The sequence below is a fragment of the Botrytis byssoidea genome (genome assembly GCF_014898295.1).
Source record: "Botrytis byssoidea strain MUCL 94 chromosome Unknown BBYS_016, whole genome shotgun sequence".
NCBI classification, from domain to species: Eukaryota; Fungi; Ascomycota; class Leotiomycetes; order Helotiales; family Sclerotiniaceae; genus Botrytis; species Botrytis byssoidea.
This window is the reverse complement of record NW_024065857.1, coordinates 463,276-477,457: the sequence shown is the minus strand read 5'-3', so window position 1 is coordinate 477,457 and position 14,182 is coordinate 463,276. Positions and strand designations below refer to the sequence as shown.

Sequence of the window (14,182 nt, the reverse complement as noted above, 5' to 3'; positions counted from 1 at the left end):
GAACAAGGTTGTCTTAACAAGACCATTGTCCAAGCCAAGAATTACAACAAAGTCACCTCCGCAAACCTCGCTTTATGTATCAAATCCATACAATTCAACCACAACAGAACAACGACATTATTCCAACAAGAACAAAGACATTCATCGGAACCCAGAAACTAATAGAGTAGAAATGAACTACTCCTACAACAACCACCATCAAATAAATCCGGTAGAAGGGCATCAACACCTAAAAGTTACGGAGAAGCAAGTAATCACAAGAATAAGTAACGCGGCACTCGCCACCGTAAAACATCGCCGGCCTTTCTCGATAGCATCCAGAAATTTAATCACTCACGCAATGGCAATCACATCAATTCAGGGAAGACTTGAATCTTGTAGTAGAAAAGTCTGATACAATTCTTTCAATCTTCAAGATCGTTTCTTCCTTCTGCCCTTCCTTGACCCCTGCCTACGACCCTCCGAAACTGCATTAAAAAAGATGATTATAATCTACAATAATACACGTCCTCTTCACCCCTGAATGTTTAGGTCCCGCTGTAATTGCTCTTTCAGGCCACAGAATAGTGGCCATCCATCACTAGAGCAATTCTAACGTAGTGATATAATGCAATCGACAAATTGTGCGATCAAGAAGAGAAAAGGATTTCACTATCCATCGACTCATCTGTGATGAGAAACTATGCCGGAAAGAAGAACGCCAACCCAATGCAAATGCTAAGATTCTTTTCCTATCGTAACCGATTCGTCTTTCAGTTTTATCGTATCATCATGTTTTGCTGTGGGGTTGACAGCTTTTTTTGTTGTAGTTTTTGTAGGAATACTCAATTATGGCGTGAGTAGTGAAGTTAAGGAAATAAAGCCATCTGTTATTAAAAGGCCATTCAATGATTGATGTTAATAATAGGTTGATAACTAACGGGTATCTTTGAAAGAGATGATTCGAAACGCGACGCGGAAACAAAAAGGGTGATGTAATCTGAAGGAGATCCATTATGGCCAAGATTTCGAGTACAGTCGTTACAAATCAGCCCATCATGCTGGCCTCGTCATCATCATCGTCATCTCCTTGCTCTAGACTTTCGATCGCTTCTTTGATTTGTTGACTTGCCTGTTTTTGATTAGTGGTGGATTTCTTGATCAATATCATTTGCATATAAATACCTTTGGATCTAGGTTTAAAGCAATGGTAAAATGCCTAACCGAAGCGCCCTTTTGTTTCATACTCTTGTATAGTCTTCCCAATAAGAAGTGAACCATTGCCTCATCAGGAGCCAAGTCTTTCAAGATCTTCAATTCATCCAAGGCATCCTCCAATCTCCCCATCGTCATCAAGCAGCGGGCTTTCTTGAAACGAGTCAACGCTGATTTTGGATCCAGGTCAATTGCCTTTTTGAAGTATGAAAGTGCTAGACCTTTGTTCCCTTTCTTATCGACAACACTTCCCATAAGACCCAAAAGCACCGCATTTGTTGGGTTGATTTTAGAGGCGGCTTCGAAGTGTATGAATGCTTTGTCATAATTACCCATCTTTTCGTACACTTTGCCAACTCCGTAGTAGGCATTGTAGTGTCGCCTGTCAACAGCCATTGCATGTCTGTATGAAGTAAGTGCTTTATCGTATTCTTCATTCATAACATGCTCATGGCCTTGAAGTGTAAAAGCATAAGCAAACTTAGGATTTAATTGTGTAGCCCGTTTGAAACAACGTAAAGCTTGTTCGTGATCTCGCATGAGCGACCAGGAATTTCCAAGTGCACACCAAGCTTCTGGCGATTGCCACGAAGAATCCACCAATTCATGGGCTAGGAAAGCCAGATCAGTTTCTTTTTTCAGATGCCACAGTACAGTAGAATAGATCTCCATATCCTCAAAGCGTGTTGGTGCTATCTGTCGAATTCGTTTATATAAGGACTCTGCTTCGGTATATGACGCTTGTTCGTAATGAGCACGACCCATCTGTGACAACACCCAAGGAGTGTCTTGCTGTTGAGTAGATAGTGTAGAGAACGCTTCTAAGGCCTGATGAGATTGGAATCTTGCAAGTAGAAAATAACCGGTCCCAAACTTCTTGAACAGATCGAGAAGCCATCTTATGGCTTCCTCTCGGGTTCCAGAGTCCGATTCGGATGATCTAGTACCAAAAGATTTTGTGGATACCCGAGGTCTTATCTCTCCTTCCCTTTGGTCTAATTCCATAGAATCCTCCACTGGTTTTCGATTACCACTGACCTGTCTGCCAGCCGTGGAGGACCCAGCCGGACGCATCATTTTTGATATCGGAGGTCTAGCTTTCTTTAATTCTCTTCCAGGGGCAGGTCCCACAGTCGCAAGATTACTGGAAGATTTGGTGCTTGTCGGTCGGAATTGGTTGATCAATCTGACGCTTCTTCTCTGAGGTGCTCCAGGATCTTCCGAAGGTTGTCGGGGCACTACCTGTCCGGATACCGTTCGTTTTCTATCCCCACCTGGTACCGTAACAGAGTTGTGGCGAGAGTTATGTCCCGCGCTATTGTCTTCCGAAATTTCAGTAGCTGCTTTTTGAAGTCGTTTCGAAGTCATGGATCGGCCCATCTTGGGAACATCCATACTAAAGTCCATACCCAGGCCCTGTAAGGTTCGATTTCTGCGAACGGGGGCCTGTGGGGGCTCCATGTTGATGGGAAATGCTGATGCCACACTGGTGTCTTTTCGACCAGGTGCAATGGAATAATCGAGGGGGGCGCTAGGTCCAGTAGGCGTTTCTACTGTATCAGAACTAATGCTGACACCTCCAGCCGCGGGGAGGTTTGTAAGACTCGGGTTGCTCTCGGCAAGCTTCGATGATGCGGAAGTCGCAAGTGACCCAAAAATTCCACCCGCAAATGATCGAGACGAAGAATTATTATTGAAAGGATCTGTAGGGTCACTCTGGTAAGATCGTGCGCTGGGTCGGGTTGGCCTAGGTTCTTCCACTGACAATGTTTCCATTGGCCCCTCCCGATCTTGTGTATTCGATTTCAGTATTGCCTCCATCTCTAAACTCATCCTAAAGGTACTCGAGGCTCTAACACTTGTACCCATATCACAAAGATTAGTAAATGCATCCCACATGAATGGATTCAATTTCAGCGCCTCTTCAAAATAACCAATCGACTGCTTTTTGTCATCAAAAGCACGATAGAGCTTCCCCAGTAAACAACAAACCGCAGATGCGTCAGGATCAGGATGTCGTGAATATTGTGTATGTTTACCAAACGAGTTTTGCGCCCCCCAGCAACCTCTGTTCTTTTCTAATGCTAAGATTCCCTCCTTGAGCTTCCCCAAGGCAAGACATGCTTGCGCGTAGATGTAAGCACAGCCAAGATGCCCCGATCTAATGTTTGGGCTCTTCACAACCTCGAAAGCGGAAGCATAATCGCCAAGTCGCAAATAGCATAAGGAAAGAAGGTAAGAGGATTCGGGACCTTTCGGGGTGTATGCATGCAATCGTTCTGCGAAGAACAAGGCGTTCTTGAGGAGGTTATTATCAATGTGGTAGTAGATGAGTTGACAAAGTTGATTCGTGATACAAGGGTTGATTGACTCCTTCCTAGAGGAGGGCATTGTGTAGGATGGTGAAAAGAGGAAGTAGATCCAAGTCGCGAATTTTGTGTTTGTTATGATGTTCTCGCCATGAAGTCAACAGAGCTTCCGATTTTCGATTGTAGCCAAACTGGTTTGTTCAAAAAGGTATCCTTCGTTATATTCTTTGAACTTCGAACAAGAACGAACAAGAATGAACAGTAGGTCTCTTGCGCGTGGCGTTATTTGGTCTGGTCGGGTCGGGTCGATCTGATAAGATGTAAATTTTTTGTAGCTCCACGAAAGCTATCTTTGGATCGATGACATTAATATTATCTAGTTGTATTCTTGTTGAAAGTTGTAGGTAAAAGGAAGCAAATAGGAACTTGGTGAATACGATCGCAAGGTCGTAAAAAACAGAGTTGTTGGTATTGCTGGTTACCATTTATCATGTAACAGTGAAGGTGGAATGACAAGGCAAGGTAGGCAGAAAAGGGTCGTTGCCTGTATCAAGAAGCAAAGGCTGAAATGAGACTCTGAGGACCGTGTAAAGGTATCGAAGTGAATTTGCTTTGGAAAGAGGAAAGGTCGTGTGAAGTTATAGTAAAGAATAAAGAAGATCAGGCCAAAGGAAAGGGGAAGGCTGTATACGGCGCAAACGCAAATGTGATGAATCCAAAATCCAATACAAATGGTTTTGTATGGCTATAGTCGAAGATTCCTTGCTATTAATTCGGGATAACATCAAAACCTTGCTCATCCTCGAACCTCTTCGATTTTTGTTCTGTTGTTTGTCTGATCGCGGTGGGAATGATTGGTTGCAGACCATCCACCCAGCAACAATCAGTCAATTGGGGGAATTTCGTATTAGTCAGCGAGGTACACAGCAGCTCTTCAACTTCTGAATTGTTCCTTGCAGACTCAGCCTCGTGAAGAAGCTCAATTGCCCAGTCCAGCCGATGTGACTAAACTTTACGAAACCCAACAATCTGTCCCAGTTCTTGAATCAGATGAAACCCTTTTAAAAATCGAGCTTTAGAAATTCTATTATTGAAAAGGTACTTCTCCATTGTGCAACCTGCGACATTACATCAAATTAATCTTGTTTCAGCTATCTAGAAAAGGCCAGATCCTAAACACATCTACTTATTCAAATTCGATATCATCTTTCCACCTCATCCACAATGGCACAAAAAGCCAAGAAAGACAGAGCAAAGGCCAATATCCAAGCACTAAACTACCTCCATTGTGGGACATTTCTTGCAAATGCTTTGTTCTGCCTCTTCCACTTCTTGATACGATCAAGGAATATGTGGGCATACGTACTTTTCTCACTTGCACCCTGGGTTATTGAATGGTTTCTTGAACAGAACAGTCGTCCCAAGTTCGATCAAGCTGGCAAGATGGTGTCTGCAGGAGAAGACCTTGCAGCACCCGGATTGACAGAATATATGTTTGATATTATATGGATGCATTGGTTGTCATTGGTTGTTGTTGTGATTTTTGGCAACTGGGGCTGGCTTGTCTTTTCCGTGGTGCCTATATATGGACTTTACAAGGTTTTTGGTCTATGGTCGGGAGCAAAGGGTATGATGGGTGGTGGTCAAAGAGCACAAGCACCCGAAGAACAAATGCCAATGGCAGGTAATAGGAGACAGAAGAGACAGTAAAGTCGCTTGTCCGTTTATGTTTGATCGTATATTGTATATGGTCTCAGTGGAGGTGATGAGAAATAGAGCTTCGATATACTAGGTGGTGTGAGCAATGTACATACAAGATACACTCCTGTACATATCAATTGTTCTAGACCTTGTTCCCTGTCCAGTACTCAATATCATCCTTCTGGACATCTTTGATCAAGACATGGATATGCTCAAGGGCTCTGACACTCTGCAATGCGACCCAATTCTTAAACCACATCACTCTATCGGTGCCTTCTAATCTATCGGCAAATGTTCTCTTCACGAAATCTTCAATTATTTTCCGGCTCTCATCCGTCACATCTCCATTCCCATCATCGGTGGCGATCGGTGTTTTTGACCACACCACAAAATGGGTAACATCTTTCGAGAGACCGTATGGCCAATCATTTAGCAAAATTTTGTAATCCGAGGGATTCTCAAATGGGATTGAAGAGATGTAGCTGAACGGTGGCGAACCCCAGGGAAGTCGATGTTGGAGAATATAATTCATCATACTTCCATACTCGGCTTTGATAGTTGTGGACCAAGACATATAGCGACGAAGGTCAGAGGGCTTTCGTTTGAGGATTGAGAGATTATTCGTTGCTTGACAAAAATTAGAGATAGAATTGGGCTAAAATGCGCAATGTCATGTGAGAAAGCTGCATGGGATAGAACCTGGGAGATTGATCATCATCACACTGGTGATCCTTCTTGTGTATTCTGATATTTTGCGAGTTATATATAATATGGAAACGGAGCTCTTTTAATGGATTCACTCGAGAATAGCTTAGCTCACCTATAATCTCTTTCAACTCGTCCCAATCATGCAGATGAAACTCGTCGTCAGTCTGTGATAACACCCATCTATCTGTGTCCGTGAGAGGAAATGGTGAATCTTCCGATTTATCACCTACTTTCTCTCCATTCTGATGAATCGACTCACCCATTTCTTCACACGGCGGCTGAAAGTTACTCGGTTTGGAAATTTATTCAGCCCTGTCGATATGATGAGGTTTAAATGTAGTTTCAACTATCGGAATGACTCCGAGTTGAGGAAATCTTATCCTCATCGGGGTAAAGTTCGGCGAGCGAGCTCTGACCCCAGCCGAAAGTCAACAATGACAGACTTGAGCTAAATTATTTTGGTATTGACTTTCCCGCGGAGAACCGCACGTTATACATCTTTCTTACAATACCATCACTCTTACTTTTCCTTTAAAGTCGGGTCTCCCCTCCTAAGCAACGTTCGAGAGTTGTTGAAACTGCGAGAAGAGTAATTGATTAAGCACGGTATATTGTATATTGTGATCTTCATTCGGTGGGATCTTCGAAAGAGCAAAAAGTACAAGGATCGCAACAAAAGCCCAACAATTTCTTGAGCTCTCACCAAATCTGCCAAAATGAGTACGGCACCAGCAAATAAGTTCTTGTCAAAGGCATACATTGATGGTATCTACATTCCATCTGGTCTTCTGATATTTGGATGTTTTATTGTCAAGAAAGATTGGCTTCCGTTCGCCGTTGCTCTCGCTGCCGTTCTCGGAGGATATAAGATTTGGTCGAGTCGTAAGTTTATGCTTTGCACACGGCCTTAAGCAATGTAATAAATGCTGACATTTTTGTAGAAGAAACTCCAGTTCTTAAGCCAACTGTCTTTCAAGATTTTGAGCTCAAGGAGAAGACCATTATTTCCCACAATGTAGCAATGTTAGTTTGGTTCCAAGTCGCCTTGACTGTTTCTAACATGAGCATAGTTATCGATTCAGCCTACCAAAGCCTACCTCTATCCTCGGTCTCCCTATCGGTCAGCATATTTCCATTTCTGCTGTTCTTCCCCAACCCGATGGGACAAGCAAGGAAATCGTTCGATCTTATACACCCGTCTCCGGCGATCACCAACCAGGTTACTTCGACCTTCTCATCAAGTCCTACCCCACCGGAAACATTTCTAAACATATGGCTTCTCTTACTGTCGGTCAAACTATCAAGGTCCGGGGTCCAAAAGGCGCAATGGTCTATACTCCCAACATGGTTCGTCATTTTGGTATGATCGCTGGTGGAACCGGTATCACGCCCATGTTACAAATCATCCGTGCTGTCATTAGAGGCAGAGCTGCTGGAGATAAAACTGAGGTTGATTTAATTTTCGCAAATGTCAATCCTGAGGATATCTTGTTGAAAGATGACTTGGACGGTTTGGCTGCTCAGGACAAGGGTTTCCGTGTTCACTACGTTTTGAACAATCCACCCGAGAAATGGGACGGCGGTGTTGGTTTTGTCACTCCTGAGATGATCACTGTAAGTCTATCTGGAAAGTTTTGATATAATAAATTATCAATGCTAATTTTATGCAGAAATGGCTTCCTAAACCAGCAGAAGATGTTAAACTTCTACTCTGCGGACCACCACCAATGATCAGTGCTATGAAGAAAGCCTCTGAAGGGTTGGGCTTTAAAAAGGCAAAGCCAGTCAGCAAATTGGAGGATCAAGTCTTCGCCTTCTAGACAATATCTTACCGACGCTGGAACGGAGATCGAAACAGCTAAAACTAGATTTTGGGAGAATCTCAGCAAATGTAAGCAGAAATAGAACAATTACGAGGAAAGAAGAGGCAATGCTTCAAAATCACATATAAGTCAATTTCTACATGAATCTTTTTTGTGATGCCAAACTTAATTTTGGAAGTGGTAGTCTCCACGACTTCCATACCTTTACAGTCGAATTATCAAGGTTACGGATTTTAGCCTGCAGTGGGTACCGGTGAGGATTCCACCAGGACCACAGTTTGTTGGCACTATAACCAAGCATAAACTTGTCAGTTCTACTAGTATAGCAGCAAGCTAGTATACTAATTTGTCATTTGTGTGTTATTACTTTGTTGATGCACAAGTGGTGCTGTCCATGAGAGACCATAATCCTTATTTCTGTGTCCTATGTTGAGTCCACGAATGAAAGCAATCTATGCTAAAAATATCCGGATTTGTTGATTAGCTTGCTTCGGTGTAGCTCCACGGGACCAAATTCATGGGCAGGTTCGGGGATTTCAAGATCCTTTCTTACTGCAAAATTAGAATGGACCGAATTTTGTCGTTATAGGGCTGTAGGATTGGGTTATCACGTCAATTCTTCCAACTCTCAAAGCCCGTACTCCACAAATGGATGGAAATTATTTCTGGAAACGTAGCGCGATGCGATTAATCTGGATCGCTGGTCAGTGCGGGGAGGAGCATTCGTTCGGTCCCGACGTTACTGACATTTGTTTCCCATAATTCATTTCCATGCCAAGTAATTTCTGATTGGCACAGATCCCGTGAATTTCTCAATATCACATTTGGTTTCAAAGCCATGCATTGGCAAGAAGAATATCTTGATGCTCATGCTGTCGAAGTTGGCCGGTTTTCTCATGGTTCGATCATTTGTATGTTTCCATCTACATCCCACCTTTCAGGCGTCATTTGCAAATTCTGAAGCGGCCGTCTACTTCAGTGTCAAATTCTCAACTAATCTCTAAGCTGGCCATACTGTGGGTGCCAATTCCTTTCAAAGTAAGCCAAAGTTCAATTTTGGACAACAGTGGGCAATTATAGAATTAACCCGGAGATAACGCTTTGTAAAGGACCCCTTATGTCGTTAGGATGACACGGCCTAGCTTGTCTAAAATGCAAGCGCGTATGGCCAAATAAACGGCTAGTTCCCAGTTTTCAAACCTTCTTGGAATCAAATTGTAGATATATAAAGACCTTCGAACCACTCTGTAGACAACTCATATCGACAATCACTTCCACATCAATACATCCAACAATCGGCATTGCCATCAAACAATCTTTTCTAAACTTTCCTTTGTCTTAACAATCATTTTTTAAGTTTTACAGCACAACCACGCTTCCACACTCATTTACAGATATATTTCTTGTCAATCACTTTACTTCACCCAACGACTTTAACATGCAATTCTCTACCCTTCTCATTTCGGCCGCAGCCCTCATTCCATCCGCCCTCGGCTGCCTGAACATTAGTATAGTTTACACTTTGCCATACCATAGCTCCAGCAGCAATCTTTTTGTTGAATACATAGACAATGGACAACGAAATTGCTACTTGAACCAGCAGAGTCCAACTATCGGCGGCCCAGCGACTTATAGTCTCCCCCCCCAAAGCTCTGGGGTTGGTCTCAACGATACATATCAAGGCTGCTTGTTTGGCATGAAGACCGTAATCACGCTCGATTTGGTGCATGACAAGAATAAGAAAGACAAAAATCAGATGGTGCAATACACTTACATTGATCAGAACAACAACCCTAGCTCGTATGGGCCTTTTGACCTTGGAGATAGAATAGTCACTGATGCCAAGGGGGATAAGGCAGAGACTTGGGTTTGGACAACTAGCGCTTTCTGTTAAGTGTCAATAATGGCATCGTAGGTGTCAAAGCCTTGAGCGATATGATGGCGCTCTTAGTGCCAACTATACCTATGAACGGTTTTCAGCTCAACGCAGCGAGAATGATCTCTCGGAGGGGGGATATTTGGAATTGGCTGGTGTATGGCGTGTGCTTGCTTGCGTGAGAGAATGGGAGCTGGTCTCGAAAGGTCGAGAGTTGATTTCTTGTCTTTGATTTTCCTTTGTTTGTCGTTTTTTGGGGGGGGGAGGGTTGTCTTACTTACTTGTCTTTTGCTGGGGAAGATTGGGTTCGGTTGTATGAGATAGATGGTGTGTGGGATTCGGTCTTGCTTATTATTGTTTATGGTCTTGGTGTATGGGAACTTATAACTCAATCGATTGGATTGGTCTCTTATCTTTATCTTCTGATTTTGAGTGATGGTGATGGTGATGATGATTTTGTGGAGTATATGATATGCAATGATGTGACGAATGTTATGAGAAATGAATTACTGCGAGGGTGGGTCTGCACTGGATTTCCCACCTCGTCGTTTTTGTTTACCCACCATGAGCATCCTTAAATCGCACCCTTTTTCGTGGTCAATATTAGTATCAGTAGATACTCTGCAGAAGTCATTTCGATATCTATAATATAGTCCATGTGAAGTGTGTTTACTGACCGGATCATATCTAATATCCGGCATTCTTCGAACATCTGAACTCTTGTCAATATCAAAAATACTTTTGATATTCACTCTGATAATACCTTAAGCTTCACACAGGTTTACTAATTACCAGCATGCGAAGAGGAGAGTAATAATGAAAATGTATATTAATCTAGATAATGTACATAGTTTGAGTTGTTGAATCATTTTCGTTGTGAGACTACAACCTAGAATGCTGGAAACCCTAGATTCTAGTCGACGATGAGAATACCTTTCGAATCAAGTTTTCTTAATACTCGGGTGTTATGCATAAATTATTTGAGCTATGGAGGAGAACCATCGATGCGATATCTCAGTAGCTGTGGTATTGTTAGGCTGAAAATACATCCATTCTTCGGACTCGTGCTGGAGAATGTTGAATTAGAGAAATCAGTGACATCGGATGGGGGGGATGGAGTTCATGCAATCGGAGACTAATTCTGGCGGAATACGTGTTCAGATGTGTTGAGACCTGCAACAATGAAGGATTTCAGACACTCAAGAATTTACCACAGATCTTAGAGTTGTTCATTAACCATAATTACAGCATTTGGCGTGGAATTTCAGGTCGAGGTTTTCTGGATTTGTTCATGCGAAATGATACTTTTGGAATCACAATTGCATCGATAGGTTGTGCTGAAACTTTGACGTTGAGTTTCATTTGTAGAGATTTATGAAATATTTTTAATCTCAGAGAGGCCCTCCCCTCGCTCTCCCGCGGGTGTGATATTGCTGGAATACAATCCAGAGTATCCTAAACTTTAACGTCCCAGTATTACCCCATATCCCCAACCGAAAATCTCATTATACTATCTAGTATGAAATCCCCTTTACATTAAAAAATTTCCTTGAAACTTAAACCCAGTAAAGCAGCCTTCGACTGCAAGATGATCTTGACAGTATTGACATCTTCATTAAATAACAACACCCCTCATATTATCCAGATCGTGTCCCTAACTCTACGTCACCCGAACACCTATAGCTCAATCAAAAGAGTGCCCTTCTCGAGGTCCTTCTCGAGGTCCTCCTCAGCCACTTTCCCATCAACCCCGAGGTCTATCAAAAAGTTTTCGTCCTCCTCGACCACTTTCTCAACAAGCCCGTGGTCTCTCAAAAACTTTTTGTTCTCCTCAAAAACTTTCAAAAGACACCCATAATGTCCCAAAAGCTTTTCAGTAGCTTCCAATCGCTTCTCTCCATCCAATTTTGCCAACTTTCCCAAGATTTCGAGTTTTCCTTCCGTACGGCCATTATCGTAGGCGCCTTCACGCCAAAATTTAAGCGCTCCCAGGGTCATAATAAGATACCCTATGCCAAGAACCCACAATGTAATATTGTCTTCAATGTGCCCATCGTAGTTCTCCTGTGTACCAAAGTAGAATGGCCATTCGTGCACCCGTGGGCTGCACGGCGTCAGAGGTTGAGATCTCCAGGCTATCGCGAACCAGCCGAAGAGAAATGATGTCAGGAATGTTGTATCGATGAGGATTTTGGTGTAGATTCTTTTGGTGGGTAATAGGGGTGAAGAAGAGAATTAGAAGAGACTTTCTGGAAGATTGGTGGGGGAACAGTTGGACTAATTTGGAGTCATGTGCTGGACGTCATTCCTCTTCACTAAATACACTAGGAATGGATTCAGCGCTAACAAAGACCTCCCTACACTCTCAGTTGAATCAGAAAAGTCACCCCCTCCTCGTTAGTCCAATGTTCGCGGCTTATTTTCCCACGCTTGTTATCTTGCAAACAAATTGCTATCATTCTCAAACGCTGATTACAATAGTATACTAAGCAAATCCTCAAATTTGACTGCCTAATACCGCAGGATCTAATTAGCTAGCTTCAAACTACTATCATGATTTATCACATACAGAGAGCCATGAGGATTATTAGAAGTTCATTAAATCTTCTCTGATTCCTTAGGGAACTTCAGCCTCCTTGATTGATCAAAGAGTTAGGAATACACAGTCAAATGTTGGCATTCAATTGAAGTCAAAGTCTCCTATAACTTTGAGTGTCTGAACTAAGCCGAATGTTCCGATGGAGCTGGCCGTCTGAGCGGGTTTGAATGTATAAGTAAAAATCATTATTAGAATAGTTCTGGATGTTTCAAGAAATTAGAATTTTTACATTGGAACCATTGCTCAAACAGAATTTAGTGACTACGAACAAACGTATCTGATCCTTCATTGACAATGAAAGATCTTTGCTTTCCAATTCTTAGATTGCATCTCACTTGATCTCATCAATGTTCAGAGTTCCTTCGCACCTTGAAGTGGCCTCTGTCCTTTGCTCAAGATTCATTCTATTTCGAACTGAGGAGAAAGGGTGCTCTACAATCCTTCCATCGATTGAATGAACCTTCAAACTGAGATCATGCTGAACGGCAGCTAATGGAAAGAGTTTGCCAAATAACCATAGCTTTTAGATATTCTTCGATTGTCCGCTCAACGAATCTTCAAGTTCCCCGGCACGGTACTTGAGAGCTTCTGTCCAATCCTCCAAGTTTTGATTGTACATTCACAGACTATGGCTTGCGCTTTCATTATTTAGACTTCGCTAAAATATCGATAGAGAAATCCGGAACTTCCTGGTTGTATGCAAGCGATAAAGTCTTTCAATCACTTTGCATCTAATCAACTAAGACTAACCGAACATTCGGAAAAGATGTAGATCTCATTTTGTGCGATTATTCAAAAGACTCTGTAACATGGCCTCGATAAAGGTCTGTTAGCTTCGGGTCACGTATCTTCAGTTTTTAGAATGTCTAAAAATTATCTTGAGAGTGGACATTAAATCATTGTGATGCTTCGCCAATATTCTACCAGTCTAGATGTGTCTGTGCGCAACCTCATTGGCAGAGCTGAAGCTAGCGGTGGATCAGCTCCCCGGATTGTACTAGTGAAGCAAAGGCCGAGCTTTAGAACGAAGTTAGGAATCGCAACTTGGGAATTACGATCTCGTAATAATTATTATCTCTCGGTCAGTTAATGAGATCCTGAGAATGCTACTTCTTCCGCTGATAAGATGAGTAAAGAACAACTAAACAAAAGACCAGTGTGAGCTTCGATATCGAGATGCACCCAGCACCTTCGGAGCCTTATGATCTTCTCAGTCTATTGATTTGACTTTAGTATTATATCAGGATCTTGGATCCAAGCTTTTATTGTGGCTTGACCTTCTGTTTGGCAAGCATGTGCGCCACTCAAGATAGACGTCGGGGACTTTCTTCTTTTTCTATTACAGGGGCCGATTGGGTTTTGCAGGCTTTGCTGACGAACGCGTCCTCAGCGGGTGATGGCATTTTAACCGGCAGACACGACTATTCTAGCATCGATACACTTTTACATGGTTCCTACCCACTTTATTATTGAACCCTACAAATCACGATGAACCAGATATGATCTTCGTCCGGGTCAAATACTGCCTAGGAGACCTTTTGATTATCTAACAACTGTTCTAAGCTTTAATAGAACATCCTATTTTCCCATGGGGAAAATAGGATGTCTGAAAAGGGGTAAGATTACTAGGATCGAAATGGCCTCAGCGTCTTTGGACCCTTGTACTGCTTTCAATGCATCGGTTCGACTTTGATAAATTGATAATGATCTAAGACTCAAGTTCTGAGTAAGGTTTGTTTAGTAGAAAAAGTTCCAATTTCTTCTTTTGGCTTCACGCCCGGTAGTAGTGGATATGACGCAAGGGTATTTAGAATTTCAGAAAGGTGTCTATAAAATGAATTGCTGGTTTGCGTGTAGCAATCCCTACGGACTAGACCACCATTCACCTACTGGGACTCTAGTTTCCTCTGGAGGTCGCCTTACCCGTACTTGGATTACAAGATCTGACGAATATGGCACCTCGAACTGGATC

General features: G+C 42.5%; 5 protein-coding genes across 5 annotated transcripts; 3 read left to right on the top strand and 2 right to left on the bottom strand.

Annotated features, from left to right (window-relative positions):
- Positions 1–280: 280 nt before the first annotated feature.
- EAE97_007925 (uncharacterized protein) lies at positions 281–4,316 on the bottom strand. Its single transcript, XM_038878439.1, has 2 exons — positions 1,165–4,316; positions 281–1,111 (listed from the first exon to the last, which is right to left on the bottom strand). The coding sequence occupies exons 1-2, from the start codon at positions 3,583–3,585 to the stop codon at positions 1,028–1,030; spliced, it is 2,505 nt and encodes an 834-aa protein (XP_038730689.1). The 5' UTR covers positions 3,586–4,316; the 3' UTR covers positions 281–1,027.
- Positions 4,317–4,727: 411 nt separating this feature from the next.
- EAE97_007924 (uncharacterized protein) lies at positions 4,728–5,213 on the top strand (the record flags this gene model as incomplete). The annotated part of the gene is made up of 1 exon (XM_038878438.1): positions 4,728–5,213. The coding sequence occupies one exon, from the start codon at positions 4,728–4,730 to the stop codon at positions 5,211–5,213; it is 486 nt and encodes a 161-aa protein (XP_038730688.1).
- A 133-nt stretch (positions 5,214–5,346) lies between these two features.
- Positions 5,347–6,175, bottom strand: EAE97_007923 (uncharacterized protein; the record flags this gene model as incomplete). The annotated part of the gene is made up of 2 exons (XM_038878437.1): positions 5,347–5,831; positions 6,025–6,175. The coding sequence occupies 2 exons, from the start codon at positions 6,173–6,175 to the stop codon at positions 5,347–5,349; spliced, it is 636 nt and encodes a 211-aa protein (XP_038730687.1).
- A 453-nt stretch (positions 6,176–6,628) lies between these two features.
- Positions 6,629–7,732, top strand: EAE97_007922 (uncharacterized protein; the record flags this gene model as incomplete). Its single annotated transcript, XM_038878436.1, has 4 exons — positions 6,629–6,794; positions 6,854–6,935; positions 6,983–7,526; positions 7,583–7,732. The coding sequence occupies 4 exons, from the start codon at positions 6,629–6,631 to the stop codon at positions 7,730–7,732; spliced, it is 942 nt and encodes a 313-aa protein (XP_038730686.1).
- A 1,441-nt stretch (positions 7,733–9,173) lies between these two features.
- On the top strand, positions 9,174–9,629 carry EAE97_007921 (uncharacterized protein; the record flags this gene model as incomplete). The annotated part of the gene is made up of 1 exon (XM_038878435.1): positions 9,174–9,629. The coding sequence occupies one exon, from the start codon at positions 9,174–9,176 to the stop codon at positions 9,627–9,629; it is 456 nt and encodes a 151-aa protein (XP_038730685.1).
- Between the last annotated feature and the right edge of the window lie 4,553 nt (positions 9,630–14,182).

Bases quoted from the DNA above. Each gene is read 5' to 3' on its own strand.
- EAE97_007925 (XM_038878439.1), bottom strand. From the start codon at position 3,585: ATGCCCTCCTCTAGGAAGGAGTCAATCAACCCTTGTATCACGAATCAA. The intron at 1,112-1,164 runs GTATTTATATGC...AATCAAAAACAG, and splicing joins CTTTAAACCTAGATCCAAAG to GCAAGTCAACAAATCAAAGA.